This window comes from Gracilinanus agilis, chromosome 4 (assembly GCF_016433145.1).
Source record: "Gracilinanus agilis isolate LMUSP501 chromosome 4, AgileGrace, whole genome shotgun sequence".
NCBI classification, from domain to species: domain Eukaryota; kingdom Metazoa; phylum Chordata; class Mammalia; order Didelphimorphia; family Didelphidae; genus Gracilinanus; species Gracilinanus agilis.
The window spans coordinates 111,687,588-111,711,890 of NC_058133.1; the positions used below are offsets into that span (position 1 = coordinate 111,687,588).

At 37.8% G+C, this 24,303-nt stretch overlaps 1 protein-coding gene across 1 annotated transcript in view; it reads left to right on the forward strand.

The window, feature by feature from the left end:
• Nucleotides 1-7,382: 7,382 nt before the first annotated feature.
• The window catches only part of C4BPA (complement component 4 binding protein alpha), a 32,160-nt gene continuing 15,239 nt past the window's right edge, over nucleotides 7,383-24,303 (forward strand). The window contains exons 1-5 of the mRNA XM_044674943.1: nucleotides 7,383-7,499; nucleotides 7,840-7,907; nucleotides 14,675-14,814; nucleotides 17,539-17,721; nucleotides 21,102-21,201. Of these exons, the coding sequence (XP_044530878.1) occupies nucleotides 7,383-7,499; nucleotides 7,840-7,907; nucleotides 14,675-14,814; nucleotides 17,539-17,721; nucleotides 21,102-21,201 (608 nt within the window). The remainder of the gene's footprint in view (nucleotides 7,500-7,839; nucleotides 7,908-14,674; nucleotides 14,815-17,538; nucleotides 17,722-21,101; nucleotides 21,202-24,303) is intronic.

Consider the following 24,303-nt stretch of genomic DNA (forward strand, 5'->3'; position numbering starts at 1 on the left):
CTTCATTATTTATTTTTATTTTTATTTTTACTTTGAATATTTTCCCCTAGTTATATATTTCATGTTCTTTCCCTCTCCCCCAAACCCCCTAATTTCCCTAACCCCTCTTAGCCTATGCACAATTCCATTGGAATTTAAATGTATCATTGACCTAATTTCATATTATTGATAGTTGGACTAGAGTTATCGTTTAGTGTCTACATCCCCAATAATATCTCCATCAGCCCATGTGTTCAAGCAGTTGTTTTTCTTCTGTGTTTCTCCTCCCACAGTTCTTCCTCTGAATTTGGCTAGTTTTTTTTTTTCTCATAAGTCCCTCAGCCTTGCTCTGGATACTTGCATTTCTGCGAGTAGAGAAGTCTGTTATGTTTGATGATACCACAGTGTATCAGTCTCTGTGTACAATGTTCTCCTGGATCTGCTCCTTTCACTCTGCATCAATTCCTGGAGGTCATTCCAGTTCACATGGAATTCCTCCAGTTTATTATTCCTTTGAGCACAATAGTATTCCATCCCCAACAGATACCACAATTTGTTCAGCCATTCCCCAATCGAAGGACATTCTCTCATTTTCCAATTTTTTTTTTGCCACCACAAAGATCATGGCTATGAATATTTTTTGTACAAGTCTTTTTCCTTATTACCTCTTTGGGGTATAATCCAAGCAGTGGTATGGCTGGATCAAAAGACAGATAGTCTTTTAAAGCCCTTTGAGCATAGTTCCAAATTGTCATTCAGAAATAGTTGGATCAGTTCACAACTCCACTAGCAATGCATTAATATCCCAATTTTGCCACATCCCCTCCAACATTCATTACTCTCCCCTGCTGTCATTTTAACCAATCTGCTAGGTGTGAGGTGATACCTCAGAGTTGTTTTGATTTGCATTTCTCTAATTATTAGAGATTTAGAACACTTTCTCATGTGCTTATTGATAGTTTTGATTTCTTTATTTGAAAATTGCCTTTTCATGTCCCTTACTCATTTATTGATTGGGGGATGGCTTGATTTTTTTGTACAATTGATTTAGCTCCTTGTATATTTGAATAATTAAACCTTTGTCTGAGTTTTTGTTATAAAGATTTTTTCCCAATTTGTTGCTTCCCTTCTAATTTTGTTAGCATTGGTTTTGTCTGTATAAAACCTTTTTAGTTTAATGTAGTCAAAATTATTTATTTTACATTTTGTGATTTTTTTCTAACTCTTGCTTGGTTTTAAAATCTTTCCTTTCCCATAGATCTGACAAGAATACTATTCTGTGCTCACCTAATTTACTTATAGTTTCCTTCTTTATATTCAAGTCTTTCACCCATTCTGAGTTTATCTTGGTATAGAGCGTGAGATGTCGATCTAGGCCCAATCTCTCCCATATCGTTTTCCAATTTTCCAGCAGATTTTGTCAAGTAGTGGGTTTTTGTCCCAAAAGCTGGGTTCTTTGGGTTTATCGAAGACTATCTTGCTGAGGTCGCTTACCCCCAGTCTATTCTACTGATCCTCCCTTCTGTCTCTTCGCCAGTACCGTATTGTTTTGACCCTTCATCATTTCTTATAGCACAATAGTATTCTGTCACATTCATACATCAGAACTTACTTAGCCATTACCCAGTTGATGGCCAGTGTTGTTTGACATTGAAGACTTTCATAAGCTAGCCCCCTTCCTATCTTTCCAGTCTTCTTATACCATACTCCCTGACATCGACTGTTTGATCAAGAGATCCAATGACTTCCTGGCCACTTCATGAACAAGATACTCCATCTCTCTGCTCTGGGCATTTTCTAGGTCTGTTTTCTATGCTTGGAAAACTCTCCTTCCCTCTGCCTACTGATCTCTTCTAAATTCCAACTAAGATCAGGCTTTTACTTGAAGCCTTTCCCAATTCACTATTTCTTAGCCAGTACCAGATTGCTTTAATGATTGCCTCTTTATAATATTGTTTGAGATCCAGTACAACCAAGCTACCTTCCTTCATATTTTGTTCCCTAATTCCTTCAATATTCTCGGCCTTTTGCTCTTTCAGATGAATTTTATTTTTTTCTAGCCTATGGGATAGTTTTTGGGTAGTTTTATTGGTATGGCATTGAATAAGTAAATTCATTTAGATGGAATTGTCATTTTTATTATATTTGCTTAATTGGTCCATGATCAATTGATGTTTTTTTCCAGTTGTTTATTTGTGTGAAAAGAGTTTTGTAGGTGTGATCATATAGTTCCTGGGTTTTACCATTTGGCTTTGATGACTCTACAAAAGAGAGTGAAACAATAACTTTGTGCAACTCTGCTTCACTTAAATCCAATTCACATGCAGGTTAAGACACCATGTCATTAGTCCTCTTTGAAATGAAGGACCAATGAACTTCTTATTTATTCTAAATATGTTTTACAGGAACTGTAAAACTGGAAACTGTGGTTGAAAGAGAATAAGTGAGTGACTCAGGATCATATAGCTAAAAAGCATCCAAGGCACGATTTGAATTCAGATCTTCTTAATTTTGAGTTCTCTTCTACACCCACTCTGCCATCTGCTGTACAAAGAAGTAATTGCTAAACTCAAGAGTTAAATGAATTCCCTGTCACAAGTAGTTTTCAAATAGTGGTTGAATGGCTTCTTATTTGGGAGGTCCTTTCTAAATCCTTAGTCTAGAACCAAAAGAGGTCATATAGGCTAGTTCCTTTTATTTCATAGATGAAGAAACTGAGGTTCAGAGAGGTTGTATTGTTCTCTCAATGTCATACAAGTAGTAAAGATTAAAGTGAGATTTGAACTCAGTTCTTCTGATAGCAAAGGTAGTGTTCTTCCCCCTATTCCAGGCTTTTATATCAGGGGCAAGGAATTTGTTAAAAAAGAAACAAAAATGGAATCAGAATTTTGATTATCTAATATTTATTCAATTACACTCTCAACTGTATCCTCTTCCATAGGAAATGGCATCTGTGGCTTATGGATTAAGTCCTAGATGAACCAAGTGAGAGAAGAAAAATTCTAGAGACTTCATAACTGACCTTTGGGAAATAATGAGGCATAAGGTAGGTTGAGTGTCAGGGGAAGGTGCAGGTAGGTAGCACAGTGTATAGAGTGCCAGACCTGGAATCAGGAAGATTCATCTTCCTGAGTTCAAATCTGATCTCAGACACTTACTAGTTTTATGACCACAGACAAATCACTTAATCCTGTTTGTCACAGTTTCCTCATCTGTATGGTTAGATCTGTGCTATAGGAAGATTCATCTTATATTGGAGGCAGCATCTATTATGTCCTGGGGTAGTAGAAAACTGACTTCAGAACTGAGAAGACAGGTTCAAGTCAGACACACACTGGCCCCTGGGTAAATCACTTAACTCCCTAATTTGCAGAGGCAAATTTCTAATTTGCAGAAAAGGTGCAAGTTGGCTTTATGAGTAAGAGTTTCTTTCCCTCGAGAGTTTTCTTTAAAAAAATATTTTTTTCCAGTTACGTGTAGAAACAGTTTTTGACAATTGCTTTCTGATATTTTATTCCTCTCTCCCTTCCTCTCCCTACTCCTGAGATGGTAAATAGTCTGATTTGGATTATACCAGTGCTTTCATGTATTACACATTTCCATATTGCTCATGTTGTAATAGAAGACACATCGCACGTACATTAAAAAGCTCATGATGGAAATAAAGTGGAAGATGGCAATAATATTCCATTAAAACCATATACCACAAATTGCTCATACATTCCCTAAGTTATGGACAATCTCTCAGTTTCCAATTCTTTGCCATCACAAAAAGAACTGCTAAAAATATTTTGGTAAAGATAGGTCCTTTCCCCTTATCTCTGATCTCTTCGGGATATAGATTCAGTAGTGGTATTGCTGGGTCAAAGGGTATGCATAGTTTTATGGCCCTTTGAGCATGTTTCTATATTGCTCTTCAGTATGGTTGTATCTGTTCACAGTCCCGCCAGCAATGTATCAGTGTCCCAATTTTCCCACATACCCTCCAACATTTGTCATTTTCCTTTTTGGTCATGTTAGTCAGCCTGGTAGGTGTGAGGTATTATCTCTGAATTGTTTTAATTTGCAGTTCTCTAATCAATAGTGATTTAGATCATTTTTTATAAAGATAGTTTTAATTTATTTCTCGGAGAACTGCCTGTTCCTATCCTTTAACCATTTTTTTCAACTGGGGAATGTTTTGTATTCTTATAAATTTGACTCAGTTCTTTATATATTTGGAGAATTAGGCCGTCGTCAGAGACACTTATTATGGGAATTTCCTCCAGATTTGTTGTTTCCCCTTTAATCCTAGGTGCATTGGTTTTGTTTATATGAAATCCTTTTAATGTATGTAATCAAAATTATTCATCTCATTTTTCATATTCTTTGTTTTTCATCTTTGTCTTATTTGATCATAAATTTTTTCCTTTATTTATTAGTCCCAGAGAGTTCTCTATATTCATAAATTACAAGTCTAGTCTATATCCTTATCCCTATCCCTAATCTAGTGTCACAACAGAGGCAGGGTAACTGATGAGGAGGCCACTATAATAGTGGTCAACGATAGGTCAAAATGATAGGCAATGAGGGCCTAGGGTGGAGCAATGACAACAAGTTAGAATTACTGTCAGAGCTCAAAAAGGATTTTAAAAATAAAAAAAAGAGTGGTAGAAGAAAAAAATGAGAAAATAAATTTGAGTAATACAGGAAAATCATGAAAAAATAGTCAACAGCTTGGTAAAGGAGACACAAACAAGCAGAAGAAAATAACATCTTTAAAAAATAGAACAGGCCAAATGGAAAAAAGATATACAAAAATTTACTGAAGAGAACTCCTTAAAAGGTAGAATCAGTCACATGGAAAAGAAAGCATGAAAGTTCAATGTGGAAAAGAACTTTATTTTTTTCTAAATTTTTATTTTGAATATTTTCCCCTAGTTACATATTTCATGTTCTTTCCCTTTTCCCCAAGCCCCCCTAATCTCCTTAGCCGACGCACAATTCCACTGGGTTTTACATGTATCATCGATCAAGACCTAATTCCACATTATTGATAATTGGACTAGAGTTATCGTTTAGTGTCTACATTCCCAATATATCCCCAACAGCCCATGTGTTCAAGCAGTTGTTTTTCTTCTGTGCTTCTCCTCCCACAGTTCTTCCTCTGAATGTGGCTAGTTTTCTTTCTCATAAGTCCCTCAGCCTTGCTCTGGATCCTTGCATTGCTGTTAGTAGAGAAGTCCATTATGTTCAATTGTACCACAGTGTATCAGCCTCTGTGTACAATGTTCTCCTGGATCTGCTCCTTTCATTCTGCATCAACTCCTGGAGGTCATTCCAGTTCACATGGAATTCCTCCAGAAAAGAACTCCTTTAAAAGCAGAGTTGACCAAATAGACAAGGAAGTACAAAGTCCCTGAAGAAAATAATTTCTTAAAAATTAGAATCTGGCAAGTGGAAGCTAGTGATAAATAAAATGAAAATTTTTCTCACATAAAAGGGGCATAAAAGAGCTTTTACAGTCAAGGGAAAATAAAAGAGATGGCGAGAGGAGCTCTTGAACTTTACAGTCATTGGAACTGATTCAAAAACAGAAGTACATACACGCTCAATTGGCTATAGAAATTTATTTGAATTAGGATTATAGTTTTAGAACCAGAAGGAACTTTAGAAATTATCTAGTCCAACCCCTTTATTTTTCAGATAAGCCAGAGTCTGCCTTGTCCATGATCACACACACAAGTGAGTAGCAGAGTTGAGACTTGATCCTAGGTCTTGCGATACAAACTGAGACCCAGAGACTCTAACTGACTTGCCTAATAGCATATAGGAAATCATTAGAGAAACCTATAATGGGGGGAAAAAGTAAGCTGGACATGTAGTAAGAACAAGGGATGATTTCTGAACAGCCGTAGTTTTTGACCAGTGTCAAAAGATCTAAAGAAAATACCTTGTAAGATTGGGTGAATTTCCTGTGGAGAACTTATGGGACGATATGACCAAGTCATACAGGCAGGGATGGGTTAAGATCTACATCCCTGAAGGGATTATCCACATTGATGATATTGCAGATCTGTACAAGTAGTCAATTGGTTGATTAATTGATAACGAAAGCAATGTTATAGGAAAATTTAGGAAGTGAAGAGGTTGATGGCAGAAAGACTAGCAAAGAGGTATTTGTAAGTACTGAGAATTTGGTAGGTGGTGGCAAGAGTAATGACCAGGAAGAAACTGATATCAGAGATATTCTGAAGGAAGAATAGACAAAATCACTGAGTGGATATTGTTATAAGGAAGAATTAAGTTAAGTAACAAATGATAATTTGTAGAGAATGGAGGCATGAGATCAACAGAGAAAGAATTCTGGAATGTTGCTGTTGACCAGATGTTGAGTCAGGCTAGCTTCAGTTCGAAGATCTTCTCAGGAAACACAGGAATTAACAGGAAGGACCGGTAAAAGCCATCCACAAGGTAGGTTGACAGTAAAAGCCTCCTAGATGCTTGTAGTCAACAAACTCCAGAAAGACGACTGCTTGCAAGTTTTTTCACTCAACTCTATTTTTCAACATTCCAGAATTCTTTCTCTGTTGATCTCATGCCTCCGTTCTCTGCAAACTATCATTTCTTACTTAACTCTTCCTTATAACAATATAGAGGATAAAGGGTACAGATGAGATAAAGTTGACTATGGTTACAAGCCTGAGTACCCAAGATGGTGTAGGTGCCACTAATAGAAAGGAGGCTGGTAGAGAGGGTTGCATATTAATGAGGGATCATAGGAGTTAGAGCTAGAAGGGCTGATCCATCTAGCCCAATACCTTCCTTTTATGAAGCAGGAAGGGAAGTGAATTGCCCCCAGTCACACAGTTAGTATCATTGTTTGGATTCAAACCCTGGTCTTCTTGGGACAATTGAGAGGCATAGTGGATGAAATGTTAGATTTGAAATCAGGAAGACCTGCCTCAATCATTTTCTAGCTTTGTGATCATGGGCAAGTCATTGAACCTTGCCCTCAGTTTCTTCACCAGAGAAATGCACATAATAGCACCTATCTCGCAGAGTTTTGTGAGAAACAAATCAGATGATATATATATATAAATCTTAAAATCTCAATATAAATGGTAGCTATAATTATTCTGACTTCAAAACCATTGTTCTGTCCATTATGCCACGCTGTATGCCTGATTACACAATAACTCAATTTAAAGGAATTAGTTCCTGATTAAAAAATAAAAGATAAGAATAGATAATCTTTCTCAGTTCCCTTCAAACCAAGCATGAAGTGGCCATCTATTATTTATTTCCTCCTTCCAAGCAGTGACTAATGTTAGGCCAACTTTAGTGGGCAAGAGGGCATTTACTCTCAACCATGTGGGTAGACTGGGGAGGGATCAGGAAGGGAACAGCAGTGACCCGATATCATGGACATTCGTAGGTCCAGCTTTGTTGAGCTAACTCAAACATGGGAGGATCTAAGATCCCGATGTCCACCAGACCGTATCTTGCTTAATAACCCCTTGTGTTTATTAACGGGTGAAGTGCTTGGCAAATTATCTTTTTGCTTTTGGGAAAGGCTTGGCAGAGAAAAACCAATGATTGCAACATCTGTTATCAAAGATGCTGGCTAGCTCAAAAAGGAATGTTAGCAAAAGGTGCTTCTTTGTTTCTGCAGTTAATCACTTTTTTTCTTTTTTTTATTTCTGCTGTTAATCATTTATGAGACTGATGCCCGAACACTCCATACTCTCCTCAACTCAGCTTTTGCTTTCTCACCCACACACTCATTCATCCTCTCCTTTCCTGGATCTCAGCAGTGGAGGGACAGTATATATTGACTATATATGTGGCTACTCTTGTAAACTCCTCCCTATGAATTAGAGACTAGAAAAGATCAAAGAACCTTCTCTATACTTCAGGTCTTCTGCTTCTCGACCAGCTGACTGCAGGTTAGTGGTTTGTTATGGAATAAAGGTGCCCTGGGAGAGATGAGGGAAGAAAGGTTTGGGGAGGAAGGAGAGGTCCAGGGAATGGAGAGCTCAGTGAAGTTTAGAGTAGTCAGGGAAGGCTTCATGGAGGAAGGGGCTAATCTAATATAATTTGTTAACAAAATGGAGAGTAGAAACTGGGGGTGGGTCTACTGATTTCGACTCCAATGCACTTTCTGCTATATGTCACTACCTAAGGGGATCATGAGAAATTCATTCCAACTGGGGCTGAGGGCAGATGTTGGGGAGAAGGAAGAAATATGATTCACTAGGTAAGGATGGGACTAGGTTTTAGAATCATTTATTGTGAAACCAGGATGGAAAGATGTTGGCATCTTGTTGTCGTCTAGGCATTTTCATTCATGTTTGACTCTTTGTAACTCCATTTGGAGTTTTCTTGGCAAAGACACTGGAGTAGCTTGCCATTTCCTTTGCCGGCTCATTTTGTAGGTGAGGAAACTAAGGCAAACAGGATTAAGTGACTTGCCTAGGATCACACAGCTATTAAGTTATCTGGGGCTGTATTTGAACTCATATAGAGGAGTCTTCCAAGCCCAGTGCTCTATCTACTGTACCATCTAGCTGCCCTTGCATCATATAGAAGTTTTAAGGGAGCCATGGAAGAGTTCTGAACTGAGGAGTGACAAAATGAAAATAGTATTAAAGTATTTCAGGGAAATAAATAGAGCAAGAGGGTGAAGAATATATATATATATATATATACACACACACACACACACACACACACACACACACACACATATATATATATATGTATAATATGAAAGATAAATGGAATTGGTGAAAGCTAATTAGGCTGTTTCAGTCATCTGAATTTCAAGGGTTACCAGTTTGGTGTGGGTTGTTTAGAGAGGGAAATGAGAGAGGGGATAAATCTAAGAGACATTATTGGGCCCCTTTTCAGGATTGCTTTCCTTTTCTGGTGTCTACCTGCCACTCAGCTCTCATCTATGGTTCCAAGAAGCTATAGCATGTGCAGTAGCCTCACCCCAGTAAAACCGTCTTTACAAAGAGGCTAAATCAGGTTGAGACCCATCAGGAAATTATGGAGTGTCTTCCCTAGGCATGCAAAGACTTCCCCAATGGAAGGGGCAAATGGGAATAATTTATTCCAATGGCCATGAAGGCAGCTGTAAAGCACTTAGGGAAGAGATTGGTCAGACATTGAAGATGCCAAGGTCATCCACTGCATTCCAGGCCATCACCAGTTGTCTTGATTTTGTCTTACCATTGAACTTTGATGACTCTGGAAGAGAGAGTGAGGCTGATGACTTTGTGCAACTCTGTCTCACTTAAATCCAATTCATGGACAAGCCAAGACATCATTCCACAATGTCATTGGTTTTCTTCCAAAACAAAGGATGAATAACAACAGTTTCTTCATCTGTTAAATGAAGGAGTTAGACTTGATGGACCCTGATGTCCCTTCCAGCCTTGACTCTATAATCCTATTACTTCCCTCTATATATTTCAATCTAGCCATATTAGCCTCCTTGCTGTTTCTCATACTGATTTTCATCTTTCATTGTATCTTTGGACTTGCTGGCCTGTATGTTCTAAAGGCTCTCTTCTTCGTTACCAACTCTTAGAATCCCTGGCTTCCTTCAAGACTCAGAGCAAACATTAACTTCTGTAGGAGGCCATTCCCAGTCCCCCAGGTGGTAAAACTTTCCTCTTAAAGGTTATCTCCCATCTACTCTCTCTCTATTTTGTTTGTGTCTATTTGTGTTCTTGTTGCTGCTCCTATTAGATTGTAAGTTCCTTGAGGGTAAGGACTGTTTTTGTTTTTTCTTTATATTCATAGAATTCAGAAGTGGTACCAGGCACAGAGTAAGTATATAATAAATGAGAACTGGCTTAATGATAGACTGATGGGAAGTTTTCTAGTAATCATCAAAGCATGCCTTATGGGCAGCTACGTACTTTACTGACTACTCTAGATTAGTCTGGTCGACTACAGAAGGCAGTATAGCAACTGGTTCCGTTTTCCTGCTGCTTCTGGAGACTTTTTAAAAAGAGATTGAGTGGGATGAACTATCTCAATCTTGTGATAATTCCAATTTTTGTCTACCAGTACTAACAAGGGGAAAGATTTCCAAGGAAAAATTCTAGGCTGGTTTCACTCTCAGGTCAAGGTTCTCAACATAGTTATACCCAATGGAGCCCCACAGGGTAAGTTTAATTCTACAAAACAGCTTTTCAAATACTTTAAAATGACTATTATATCCCTGCTAAGACTCTCCTTTTTAAAATTAAGTTGTTGGGATGAAGTGAGAATTGGAGAGAATCCTCGGAAAATGCCACTGGAAATGTCCTGTGCTGTTTAGAGTTGAGTCAAGATCGGAGACTTGTAGCACAAACCTGCTTATCTTACTTTCTGCAACAACTATAAGTTGTGATCACCAAATGGTCTACCCAAATGACAAAGAATTTAATCAATTAGTTTTACCTGGTTTTTAATTTGTTTTTGGTTGAACTTATGATTTTTTTTTCTTGGTATAGGGAACTCCTAGTAGGAAAACTCCCTCTCCCAATGCAGATCAGCACCTGCTCTGCAACTTATAGTCCTAGAGAGTTAGTTACCTGTGGCAATTTGCCTGTGGTTGGATATCCAGTATGGTGGTCTCACAGTCAGAGTTGGGAGTTGGAACTACATCTACTTAATTCCAGGCTGGTTCTTTATCCACTCTGGTCATACTGGAAGATGCTGGTTTTTGTAGAGGGCCTTCTTTTCTATTGTCCTCAGGCTTCTGGTTGACTTTTTCACCACCTCTGAGTTGGAAAAAGTCTTGCTGTACTTTTTCACTGGATTTCTTGATCATTCTTTGGTCCAATGCAAATTTCACAGTTTGCTGGAGTAGGTAAATGTGATCTGAGTGACCTGTCTCCCATCCAGATGAGTGTGCTGGAAGGAAGCCTAACTTTCCTTTTAAACATAAATATAACAAATCAGAATGTAACTCTCTAAGCTAACCTTTTTTACTGTAATTCTTACTGGAATTTCTTCTTTTCTGTTTATTTAAAAGAAACTCTTCAATGACCTATTCTTTTTTTTTTCTTTTAGTTCTCCTATCCCTTCCTCTACTCTCTCTCCCAACCCCCAAACCCATTAAGAAAACCAGGAAAACAAAGCTATTGTAATAAATATTCATAATCACACAATACAAACTTCCACATCAGCTATGCCCCAAAAATCTGGGTCATATTCTGCATCTTGAATTTATCATCTCTCTTTCAAGAGGTGGTAGGGAACAGGTAGGTGGCTCAGTAGATTGAGAACCAGGTCTAGATATGGGAGGTCCTGGGTTCAAATATGGCCGCAGACCCTTCTTAACTGTGTGACCCTGGGCAAGTCACTTAACCCCCATTGTTGTTTTACTTTGCTATGTTCTTATTATTGTAGAAAAAGTTCTGGTTTTGCTTTTTGTGGGAGAAGCACACCCATGTCTATAGCAGGCTTACCCCAAGAATGAAAGACAAACTCTTTTTTAAAAAAATTATTTATTTAATTACTTAATTTAGAATATTTTTCCATGGTTACATGATTCATGTCCTTTCCCTCCACTCCTCCCTCCCCTCCTCCTGGAGCCAATGAACAATTCCACTGGTTTTTACATGTATCATTGTTCAAAACCTATTTCCATATTATTGATATTTGACCTAGAATGATCATTTAGAGTCAACATCCTCAATCATATCCACATCAAACCATGTGATCAAGCAGTTGTTTTATTTTTGTGTTTCTACTCCCACAGTTCTTCCTCTGAATGCAGATAGCGTTCTTTCTCATAAGTCCCTCAGAATTGGGAGACTCAAACTCTATTCAATCCAGAAGTAAGAAAATAATTTTATTTGAAGAAGAAGAGATTTTTAGGATAGTATAATAGTCTAGGCTGAGGAATGACCTTAGAGGCTGGTAGAGTAGCCTGAGAGCTGGTGGAATAGTAGCCCCCAGTGGTGGAGTAGCCCTTTGAGATAATGGAGTAGCCCCATAACCCTGAGTTGATGGAATAACCTCTGACCTGGTGAAATAGCAGCTCTCTAGGTGTGGAGTAGCAGCCTTAGAGCTGATGGAATAGCCTGGGAGCTGGTGGAGCAGCCCCCTGGAGCTAATGGAGTAGATAGGGAGCTGGTGGAACAGCCCCCGTAGTGGAGTAGCTCCAGAGCCCTATGCTGGTGGAATAGCCCCTGAGCTGGTGGAAAAGCAGTTCTCCAGGTGTGGAGTAGCAGCTTTGGAGCTAATGATGTAGCCTAGGAGCTGGTGGAGCAGCCCCCACTGAATAGATCAGAGTTTGTATATTTATTGAGGGCACTAGACTGCCAGACCCCGTGGTGCCCATGTCTCATGTTTCTCCCCATTGTCCCCCTGCCATCCTTTCACTGCCTTGCTGGAATGCCTTCATCAAAGGTGGGAACATAACTAAGGTAAATATAGAACAATGCAAATGGTTAGTATAATAGCCTAATAATTCAGAATAAGGTAAATATGGGCATGAAGCTGTGGCACAGAGCAACCTAACAGTTCTGAACTAAGGTACAGAACAGTATAGTTCCATCATGAGTGACTAACTGATTAATAATACAAATTTGGCAATTTATGCTTAGCTAACTGGTGAGAAGCACAAGATTTTTCACTGCCCATGGGCCACCTCCATCCTTACTTTATTATGTATCAATTCACAGGAATCATCTCTGTATTTTTGTTTTTGCTTTTTAAAACCCTTACCTTCCATCTTAGAATCAATACTATGTATTGGTTCCAAGGCAGAAAATTGGTAAGAGCTAGGCAATGGGGGTTAAGTGACTTGCCCAGGGTCACACAGCTAGGAAGTATCTGAGATTAGATTTGAACCTAGGACCTCCTGTCTCTGGGCCTGACTTTCAATCCACTGATCTACCCAGCTGCCCTCTTCTCTGTGTTTTTTGAAATCATCCTTTTCATCATTTCTTATGGTAAAATAATATTCAATTATATTCATATACCAAAATATCTTTAAGCCATTCCAAAACTGATGGTTGCCTCTTTGGCTTCCAATTTTTTTACTATGAAAAAAAAACCCAGCCACTTGACATATTTTTCTACATATTTTTCCTCTTTCTTTGATATCTTAGGTGATAGGCTTCATAGCAGTCATGGCTGGATCAAAGGATATGCAATTAGCAATCATTTTAAGGTATCTCAGTTTCATTCTGTAGATGGGTGGGATGTAGAGAAGAGGTGAAAGTATAGTCTGGGGGAGGAAACTGTATTGGAAAAGTCACTGAGGCAGAAGTGAGCATGAAACTTTGGTAGGAGGAGACAGTGAGGAGACCATTTGAGTTTGGGGAAATTTTAGAAGATAAAAGGTTAGGAAACAGGTATCAGGCTGAACAGGAAATGATGATGATGATGATAACTCACATTTATAAAACATTTTAGCATTTATAAAGCACGTTCCTGAGAGCTAGCTCTATCAGTAAGCCATTATGGCCTTGAGGTCATAAGACCTGTGTTTGGTTTTTACTACTGTTAAAAAAAATAATCCTTATTTTCTGTTTTAGAGTCGATACTAAGTATTGATTTGAATCCAGGACATCCTATCTTGAAGCCTAGCCTTCTATCCACTGAGCCACCTGCTTGCCCCTACTCTGTCTTTATTAGCTTTGTGTACAGAGTGCTAGGTCTGAAGTCAGGAAAACTTATTTTTCCCGAGTTCAAAATCCAGCCTCAGGCTAGGTGTGTGACCCTAGGCAAGTCATTTAACCCAATTTGCTTCAGTTTCCTCATCTGTAAAATGAGCTGGAGAAGGAAATGGCAAATCAGTGCAGTATCTTTGCCAAGAAAATTCCAAAAGGGATCACAAAGAGTCAGACCCAACTGAAAAAAATGACTTTATTAGCTTTGTATCTATGGGCAAATCATTTTAATTCTCTGAGATTCAGTTACTTCATCCTTATGATGATAGGCATATAATAATAAAGGCTAGCTAAGATATTGTGTAGACCAAATGAGATAATGCATCAACTTCTAGAAAAATATCAGCTATCATTATCTGGAAAGAAAAATGGTACAGTTGATAAAGAGCTGGGCTTAGATCCAGGAAGATCTGGGTTCAAATTCAGACTCTGACACATACTGGTTGGGTGACCCTTAGCAAATCACTTAATTTTCCCTTATTCTAAAACCCTCTAAGAGTTCAAATTGCAGAGCCATGCTTGCTTGGGTCAAGAGAGTTTCCTTATCTGGGAGTTTTCAACATGAATAAAATCACAGATCTGGTTCCTGTCCTTATCATTATTTTCTAACTTAAAGGATAGGCTGGAAGTCCAAATCTAATGAATATTTATTGCTTAGGTAACAATTGCTCTTCTTTGTCTATACATTCTGCTTAGGATATTGTAATATCATTTTTCTATTGAGAGACCAAGAATTATACTATGATGAATTTCTTTTAAATAAAGCAATAAAGTACCTCCTTAAATGCTTTGAAACAGGAGTCTGTGACTAAATCTAGAGGCAGAAACAAAAGTATTTCCATGAACACTTTATTGCTTCCATTTCAATGGGGAAAGCAAATGTTCAAAGCTTCAAATGAATGAATTCATATTTAAGTCTGACACATGCCAGGTGAAATTTACTTTCTCTTCTATAATAATCAGTTTAGTTTTTTGTTGTTGTTGTTTTGTTTGCCTGAATGGAGAGGGCATTTTCCTACTTATTTTACCAGAAAAACTTGGAAGAAACACTTGGTCACAGCCTTCCAAAGGGTTACAAAGGAGATGGCATATAGGAGGGAGAAATGGAAAGTCCATGGTTCAACTCTATTCCAAATAATCTTGTCTTTTGCTGGGCTGGTCATGGTGCATGGTAAGTGATGGGGGAACAGAGGAACAGGTCAGATCAACATTAATCGTTGGAACATATGGATACAACCCACTTCCCATCCCCATCCCCATCCAATCCCATTCAAAAGAGGACCAGGTATCTGGGAGAATCTTTCTCCAGTATTGCTAAAGTGGACTGTTGGAGAGCACAATTGACCACATAAGATGGAAGAAAATTGTATTATTTCTATACAATGACTCTTTCCTGGACCCTTCTTCTTAAACTCTCAGGAAATACCCAGGACTAACCTTTAAGTAGGAATTTTTGTACCTGGGGCAAGTTGGGTTAAGGAGAGCTCACTAAGGAGTGTGTCACTAATAGGAAGGAAATGTTTTCCTAGATGAGGTTCTCATCCTTTTTGGAGTGAAAGGAGATGATGCCATTCAGAGGAGGAACTGAGTTGAAGAAGAAGCTTAGGCTGGTGACATCTACACTTTGTAAATTCCCATTAGGGGTGGAAGCAAGGGAGGGAACAGAAAACAAAAGAAATATTTAACTATGAAAAACCAACGGATGCATGTGCCTTTGAGCAAGACCACAACTACCCATGGGCTTAGTCAAAGGAGGAGCTGGGGTAGAGAACAGTGTCCCAAGAGGGTGCAGCTGGTGCCCTTTAAATTGTTCCAGTGGTCTTATACTAGAGTTCTTCTGTGAATGGATTTAAACAGTTGGCATGCAAGAGATTTGAGATGAACCTTCAAGAAAGCACGGGAAAGTAGAAGACAAGAAGTGAAGAAGAACATTTGGGGCACAGAGGCCAGTTAGTGAAAAGGCACGAATCCTGTTGCTCAAGTACAGGGCACACAGTTTGTGGAGAGGAATCAAATGTAAAAAGATTTAAAAAGTTGATGATGAAAGCCTAAAGTTCAATAGATATATAGACAGATAGATAGATAGATAGATAGATAGATAGATAGATAGATAGATAGACAGACAGATAGACTGATAGACAGACAGACAGATAGACAGATAAATTGATAGACAGACAGACAGACAGACAGACAGACAGATAGATAGATAGATAGATAGATAGATAGATAGATAGATAGATAGATAGATAGATAGATAGATAGATCTGTGAATCATCTGCATAAAGATGATTGTTGAACTCAAGGGAGCTCAAGAGATTACTATATAGTAGGAGAAGAAAAGAAGGTCAAGGATAGAGACTTGGGTGATCCCCAGGGTTAGTGGGCTACAGAAAGGTAAAGAAGAATAAAGACTAAGGAAATTCCACTAAATTTGGTAAGTTTGAAGAAAGCAATTTAATTGAATGATGAGGTTGGAAGCCAGATCACAGTGTTTAGAGAAGAGGAAGAGGACAGGAAATAGACTAGAATAGATGCTTTTCTGAAGAAGTTTGGCCAGAAAAGGGAGAACAGCTATAGAAAAATAATTATTGGGAATGTTCAAATCAAGTGAAGCCTTTCTTTTGAAAGGACAAGAGAGACACGGGAATAATAAAAAGCAGCAGGCAAGAAATCAGTTGACTGGGAGAGATTGAAGCTTGGAGAAAGAGTAGGGATGCTGTGGGACAATCTGTTCAAGAAGATGGAAGGGAATGAGATGCAACAGTAAATGTAAAGGGGTTTGTTTTCCTTGGCAAAGAAAAAAAAGACTTTTTAAAAAATCTGACATGAGAGTGAAAGGGAGGATTGTGGAAGAAGATGCTTGAATGTGAGATGAGGATGAGGGAAGAGAGTTTTTAGTAAATGGAGTCAATTTTTTTGGTGAAGTATGAGGTTGAATTGGGCTCACAGTTGAAAGGGTGAAATGACTCCTTGGGAAGCTTGAGGCAAAATTAAAAGACTTAGAATAGATATTAAAGAGAGTGCAAGAGCAAATCAATTGTTTTGTTGCAGTGAGGGCTCAGTTAGGGTTAGATAACTTCCATATGCAGTGGGTCCAGTTAGCATGGTTTTGAGGATTTCCCTGGCTCCATTCAGTTGCAAAAAAAACAGGCGTGAGGGAAGCAGATGATAGGACAATGCAAGTTTGTGGTCTGGTACCGTAACAAAAAAAAAAAAAAGCGTTATTGGGTGTGCTAACCCAAAAGATATGGGACAACGAGGTGGTGAAGTGGATAGAGCAATATGCCTGGAGTAAGAAGATCTGAATTAAAATCCAGCCTTAGACTCTTACTGGCTGTGTGACCCTGGGCAAGTTAGTTAAATCTATTTTCCTGAGTTTCCATATCTATAAAAAGAGCTGGAAAAGGAAGTAGCAAACCACTCCATATCTTTGCCAAGAAAGCCCCAAATAGAGTCTCAAAAAGTCAGATATGACTGAAATGACTGAAAACAAACAAAAAAAAAACCCTGAACAATATTGGGTAGGTAATGGGAGAGATTAATAAAACTCAGGTCTAATCTTCCTTGTTAAATTAAGTTGTCACATAAACAGAAATGGGAATTTTGTGCCTTTTATCATCACCAACCCACATTTTTTATTCCTGATTTCGCACCATGTTTATTTTTTTCAAGGTACTGTGTCGTGTTCTTTGGGAATCAATGAACTCAAAAACATGACTCCTGCACTTGAATAATACACTGTTTAGTCCCTGAGATGGTGGGCCCCACCTAGTTCTTTGGGAATCAATGAACTCAAAAACATGACTCCTGCACTTGAATAATACACTGTTTAGTCCCTGAGATGGTGGGCCCCACCTAGTTTTAATCTTTGGATCTCATTTGATTTGATGGCCAGGTATTTGTGGTTTTCCACCCCTGCTTCACTTTGCTATCCCAGCAACACCTTTGGACCAAACTATCTTCCCAGAAGAAACACAACTGAGATACAACTGTCGCCCAGGTTACACTCGGAATAGCTCCAAGAATGTGCTCATCTGTAGAGATAATTCCTGGCATCTCACAACTCCATTTTGCATCAGTGAGTACCTAACATTTAATTTTTTAGTTTCTTTACTTTGTTCTTATTTAGGGAAGATTTTCTGAATGTCTATGCACCTCCCTGATTGTGAGGCACTTTTGGAAGCTGCAAAAACCTTTGACTCCTTAGGGAACTACTGAGTCAGTTACTATGTCAAGGAACAGGAAAATTCCACTTCTGAAAAGGTCAATATATTCAATACAAAATTGCAGAACAGAAAAATCATGGGGAAGTCCCTTGCATTGTGAAAGAAGATGAGATGATTAAAAATTCCGAGAGACAAGATTCAGGATAAGAAAATCAATTTATTGATCAGGCTAACAATAACCATTAAATTAGTCAGTGATATTTCTTGGTGATCAAAGACAAAAACATTCAGCATCTTGAGTCATTAATACACTTTGGAAGCTCATTATTTAGCCCTCCCCAAGAGATCTTTAATTAGTGGATACTTAATGAGGAAGTAGGCTTAATAATTTTTTTAGTTCCTCCCTGATCATAGGATTCCAATATCTAGATGAAAAATCAGGTTAATTCTGGTTAAGAATGACCTTCTCCATTCACCCTACTGGGGAACTCAAGGATGCCTGCCGGACATATTTGGCTAAGACTAATTTCTGTTTATCAAACAAGATGGGGCTCACAATTTTAATTTTAATCATCCCAATTTGAGAAGCAGCTTTGGGGTAGGGAGAGTGAAAGCATTCCTTGGATTCCCAAAAGAAAAGAAATGAGGAAAGAGATTTGAAAAACATACTGAGCCCTATTAGAAATAATGAAAATACAGAGTCTTATCTAGAAATAAAAAAATGATTCAGCATTAAGGTAAGTTTTCTCAAAGTTTTTTTTAAACTAAAAAATAATTCATTAATGACATATTTCAATACATAAGCTACCCTTTGATTCATAAAATTCTGATTTATATAATATTTTTCAAGGCCCTCCCTTTTGAACTAACCAGTTATCTCCAAATATTTGATGAGCTTTCATATGGAAGAATTAGAAAATTTTTTGTGCCTTTAGAAGGTAAAAGTGTGACCAAGAGATAAATTTTGACTTCTTTAAGGAAGAAATTCCTAAATATTCTAACCTCGTCTATTCTATCCTATCCTAAATATTCCAGCAATGTCTTTTGAGCTAGTGAAAGCTATTGAAAATATGTAAACAGGGGGCAGCTGGGTAGCTCATTAGATGGAGAGCCAGGCCTAGAGATGGGAGGTCCTAGGTTCAAATCTGACCTCAGACACTCCCCATCTGTGTGATCCTGGGCAAGTCACTTAACCTCCATTGCCTAGCCCTTACCACTCTTTTGCCTTGGAACCAATACACAGTATTGATTCTAAGATGGAAGGTAAGGGTTTTCATGAAAGAAAGAAAGTATGTAAGCAGATATTATTTGATTCCTAGTTGAGGATATTATAGGGAATTTCTACATCAAGCAGGGAGTTAGATTAGATCATCTCTAATATTGCTTCTCTTGCTAAGATTTATAATTCTGTGTTGTAAGACTTCTACTCTGTTCCCAGTTCTGACTCTAGTTGTATAACACTGTACAAATTCCTTCATCTTTCTGGATCCAGGTTTCTTTTATAAATTGAGGGGATGGGATTAGATGATCTCAAAGGCCCTTAACAATAACAAAGGTCTATTATAAGTAAAGTCGGATATACTTGTACTGTATTAAACAGAAGTCTAGTATGCATAAAGAAATAACTGATCAGCCTTCAAAAGCGACTCACTGAAAACATGTCATCTTTGTACAAAGATAAAGCTTTTGAATCTCTGTCAGACTCTTAGTGCAGCAGGTCTTGCACTGAGAGGCTTTCTCCAGAATTAGGGATGACTTTTTGCTGATTCATCCATCCTTTTTTTCCTCACTGATTCTGGGTAAACAAAGGTATGCATGAGGGGTCTATCTTGGGTTAGGAATGTTGTATCTATAGACATATAGTATTGGATTTGGGATCAGGAATCACTGGGTTCAAATCCTATCTCCAACCTCGTTTATAAAATAGGGTTTTATAATAGTAACTCTATCAGAAGTTGGTTGTGATACTCAAATGGCACAGTGTGCGTAAAGCTTTTTTTCAAACCCTAAAATATTATATAAATAGGAGTTATATTATGAAACAGAGTAAACCCATTTAACACATGTGGGACTCAAAGTCATGACTTAAAAAAACCAGATTATAGTTTAAATGAATTAAATTGTCCTGAGTTGAATGTAAAGAGGTTTTTTTGTTTGTTTGTTTGTTTTTTAAATTAGCCTTTAAATCATATTTCTTTGGTGTCATGGAACAATTTGATAGTCTGGTAAGATGATGCAGTGGATAGAGTGCCTTGCCTAAAGTCATGAACTGAACCAAAATCAGCTATAGGCATATCATTTAATCTTTGCCTCAGTTTCCTCATCTGTAAAGTGAGGAAGGAAATGACAAACCACTCCAGTATCTTTGTCAAGTAAACCCCAAATAGGGTCAGGGAGATTCAGACAACTGAAAACAATAATAGTTTCTAGAATCCTCAGAATACTGTGGTTTTTAAAAAATTATTATTATTATTTTGTTATATATGGGGTTCTGAGTTGTCTCCCTCCTTCTTTCTCAACCCTACACTGGAGAATACCAATGTTTGATCTCTCTCTCTCTCTCTCTCTCTCTCTCTCTCTCTCTATCCACATACCCACACAATACATACTTCCATATTTCAGTTCTTTCTCTGGAGAGATATAATTTTTCTGCATATGTCTTTCATAGTTGATCTGAATATTTGTATTACTCAGAATAACTTAGTCACAATTATTCTTGGAACAATTTTGTTGTGAATGTATATAATGTTCTCTTTGCTTTGCTCATTTCACTCTGCATCATTTTAGGCAAGTCTTTCCATGCCTTTTTCAAATTAACCTGCTCGTTATTTCTTATCACACAGCCCACCACTTTCCAGTTCTTTACCACCACAAAGAAACTTCAAACTCACGACCTTGACTTCACCAGTTGAGCAGTATAATTGAGCTACGCAGCTTATTCATGACTATAATTTGGGCCAGTGGTTTTAAGACTTGCAGGGATTATATAATTCAACAATTAGCAGCAACTTCAAAAGTCTATTGCCATTTTTTCACTTATTCTGCTGTAGGATTAGAGCAGGAAAATGCATCAAAGGGTATTGTTTCCTTTTGTTTGTCCCAAAGAAGAATACGTGGCAACAATGAAAATAAAAGAACTGAGAGTTCATTCTAAGTTTTCAGTCCTCCGTGTCTTTCTGAAAGCAAAGTCTAAAGATAGGGTCTTGACTTCTTGCCTTGATGCTTTTAAAAAAAACCGGACATGTGTTTCCATCAATTAAAAACTTTAACTTCTGCTTTATTTTCCCCTTAGAGAAACGATGCGAACACCCAGGAGAACTGAACAATGGGAGAGTCATTATTAAGACAGACCTCGATTTTGGTTCCAAAATAGAATTTAGCTGCTTGGATGGGTGAGTGTCAGGTAACCCAAAATCCATCATCTGTCTTTGGTTGGTAGAGTGGAGTTCAGAGCTGAATAGAACAAATTAAACTTCAGTTTAATTTCCAGAGAAAAATGTCAGTCTTACAGGATTATCCCAGATCAGAGCACTGCTGAAATAGCCAAGTTTTCACAGATAATCATTGTAAAGGGAGAACTTCAATAGAGAAATTGAGAAAAGAATCTTGAAAGAGGTGATATTTAAACTAGATCTTGAAGTTCCAAGAGTGAGAAGTGAGGAGACAATGCATTCTGGACATATAGAGACAGTCTGTGCAAAGTTTGCAGATGGGGATGTGAAACTTTTCGTTTTGTCCTCACTAAAAATCTATTATTATTAGATTTTCAATTATATTTTGTTTTGCATACTATGGAAACTTAACAAATACAAACCAATGGAGGTTTGGGGGGAAGTGGAAACCAGAACATTGGATTTGAAGTTAGAGGACATGGGCTTAAATCGCAGCTTTGCTGCTTCCTACCTGTGTGACCTTGGACAAGATCCTTAACCTCTCTGGCCTCAGTTTTCCATCTGTAATATGAGAAATAGATTGTGCCAAACTCAATGGTACCAAACTCAAATGTAAATGAGATTTTGTCTTAGAAAACCATGAATTAACTTTATCTTTGTTATACTGTATTTTTATTTATTTTGTTAAGAATTTCCCAATTATATTTTAATCTAGTAGTCCCACTCTGGAGTGTTTCAAGCAGCTAACTCTGAGTTTGACATCTCTCTCTTTACATGACTTCTAAGGCCCCTTCTAACCCTATAGCTATGATCTGATTCCTAATGATAAGAAATGAACAAGTTAAACTTTTTATTTATTCATCATTTAACTGAAGCAATGTTCTAGTACTGAAAAGAGAGGTGTTTTTTTCTTGATTTCTTTTTCCCATAGCAAACGGTTTATATTCAAGATTCACTCAATGTGCATGAAAGAACCACTTGGCTAAATTCAGTTTTACACAACAGACTTGTACACTGATGGATCCCATGCGTATCTACTCATTTTTAAAACTGGTAACTCCTCTATCTCCTTAAATACTATAGACTCATGAGTCCGTTGGGCCTCCCTTCTAATCTCTGCATTAGTTTGGCCTTCTCCACAAATTACAAGACATTTGTCTCTCTTTTTTTTTTTTAACCCTTACCTTCTGTCTTGGAGTCAATACTGTGTATTGGCTCCAAGGCAGAAGAGTGGTAAGGATTGGCAATGGGGATCAAGTGACTTGCCCAGGGTCACACAGCTGGGAAGTGTCTGAGGCTGGATTTGAACCTGGGACTTCCCGTCTCTAAGCCTGGTTCTCAATCCACTGAGTTACCCAGCTGCCCCAATATTTGTCTCTTAATCTAACTCTTGATATCAGAAGCAGTAAACTTTATTTAGGCTTAGTTCATATGAGTATAGAATCACATAGCTGGAGATGGAAGGGTACTCTAAGTTTGTCTAGTCCAACCCCCTTGTCTTTTTTTAAAATTATATATTTAAAATTTTTCTATTTAAAATTTTATTTTTCCCCAATTATATACAAAAACAATTTTTAACATTCAGGATTAAAAAATTTATTTGAGCCAAATTCTCTCTCCCCTTTGTCCTTTACCTCTCCATCACAAGCAATCTGATATAGATTTTATATGTGCAATATGTAAAACATTTTCCCATAATAGTCATTTTGTGGGAAAAAAAAGACAAATTTAAAAAAATGAAGCAACAAAATGAAATATAATATGTCTCAGTTTGCCTTCAGATTCCATCGGCTCTTTTTCCTGGAGGTGGATGGCATTTTTCATCTTGAGTCCTTGGGGACTGTCTTGGATCACTGTAGCTGAGAAGAGCAAAGTCATTCACAATTTTTCATTATACAATATTACTCTAGCTGTGTACAATGTTCTCCTGGGTCTGCTCCCTTTACTCTGCATCAGTCTTTGTCAAAACAAAAAAAGCTGCTATAAATATTTTTGTACAAATAGGTCCTTTCCCCGCCTCTTTTTTTTTTTTAATCTCTTTGGGCTACAGACCTAGTAGTGATATTGCACAGTTTTAAAGCCCTTTGGGCACAGTTCCAGAGTACTTTCTAGAATCTGCCCCCCTCTTCTTAAAGAGGAAGGAACTGAACCCAAGGGAAGTAGTGAGTTCACCCTTGAACCTTACCACATTCTGGTTTGGTTGAGAAAATGTTTAGGATCAATGTAAGGTTTTTCACCATGTTCAGTGATCTCTTAATAGAAACCATCTGCTACATTTGGGTAATCTTGATCAGATTCTAGACCATTAATGTTTCTTCAAAACTGTACTAGATAATGATTGCCACAGCCTAAGTAGACATGAAGACTCTTGGAAAGAGAAATCCCATTTCCAACTAGCTTATAGCCTAGCAGTATCCTAGCCCTACATCTCTGTCTTATCAACTTACTTAAAATTTATTCTAATTTTCTTTATATTTTAAACCCTTATCTTTTGTCTTAGAATCAATACAATGTATTAGTTCAGCAGTGAGGGTTAGGCAATGGGGTTAAGTGACTTACCCAGGGTCACACAGCTAGGAAGTGTCTGAGGCCACATTTGAATCAACTTATTTCTAAAAAGCTGGAGTCACCCATGATATCCACTGTATAGAGGCCCTCCAGCCATAGCAAATAAGAAGTCACCAGCATCCTCTGTGCAGACAACCTGTTTTCTCACCTAGGATCTGAAACCACTTGTGGATAACAAGTGGCTTCCAGAAACAGCAGTTTAGTCTCACTCAAACTAAAAGTATGGTTTTTGGCACTTATTCTCTTATGTTAAACTATAATCCACTAAATAGCCAATTCTCTTGGAAAGTCCATGAAGATACGAGTTCTATTTAAAATTGGATGGTGTATAGGGGCCATGCCCTGAATGTCCTATGGACAAAGCACCTAAGCATAACACCTCTCTTGGACTTTTCCAAGTTTAGTCTCTTAAATATTTATAGATCACAAGTCAAATAGACACTTGCTCAAGTGTCTATACCTGTTCAAAGTTGCTTTCTCTCTTTCTTCTTCTTCTTCTTCTTCTTCTTCTTCTTCTTCTTCTTCTTCTTCTTC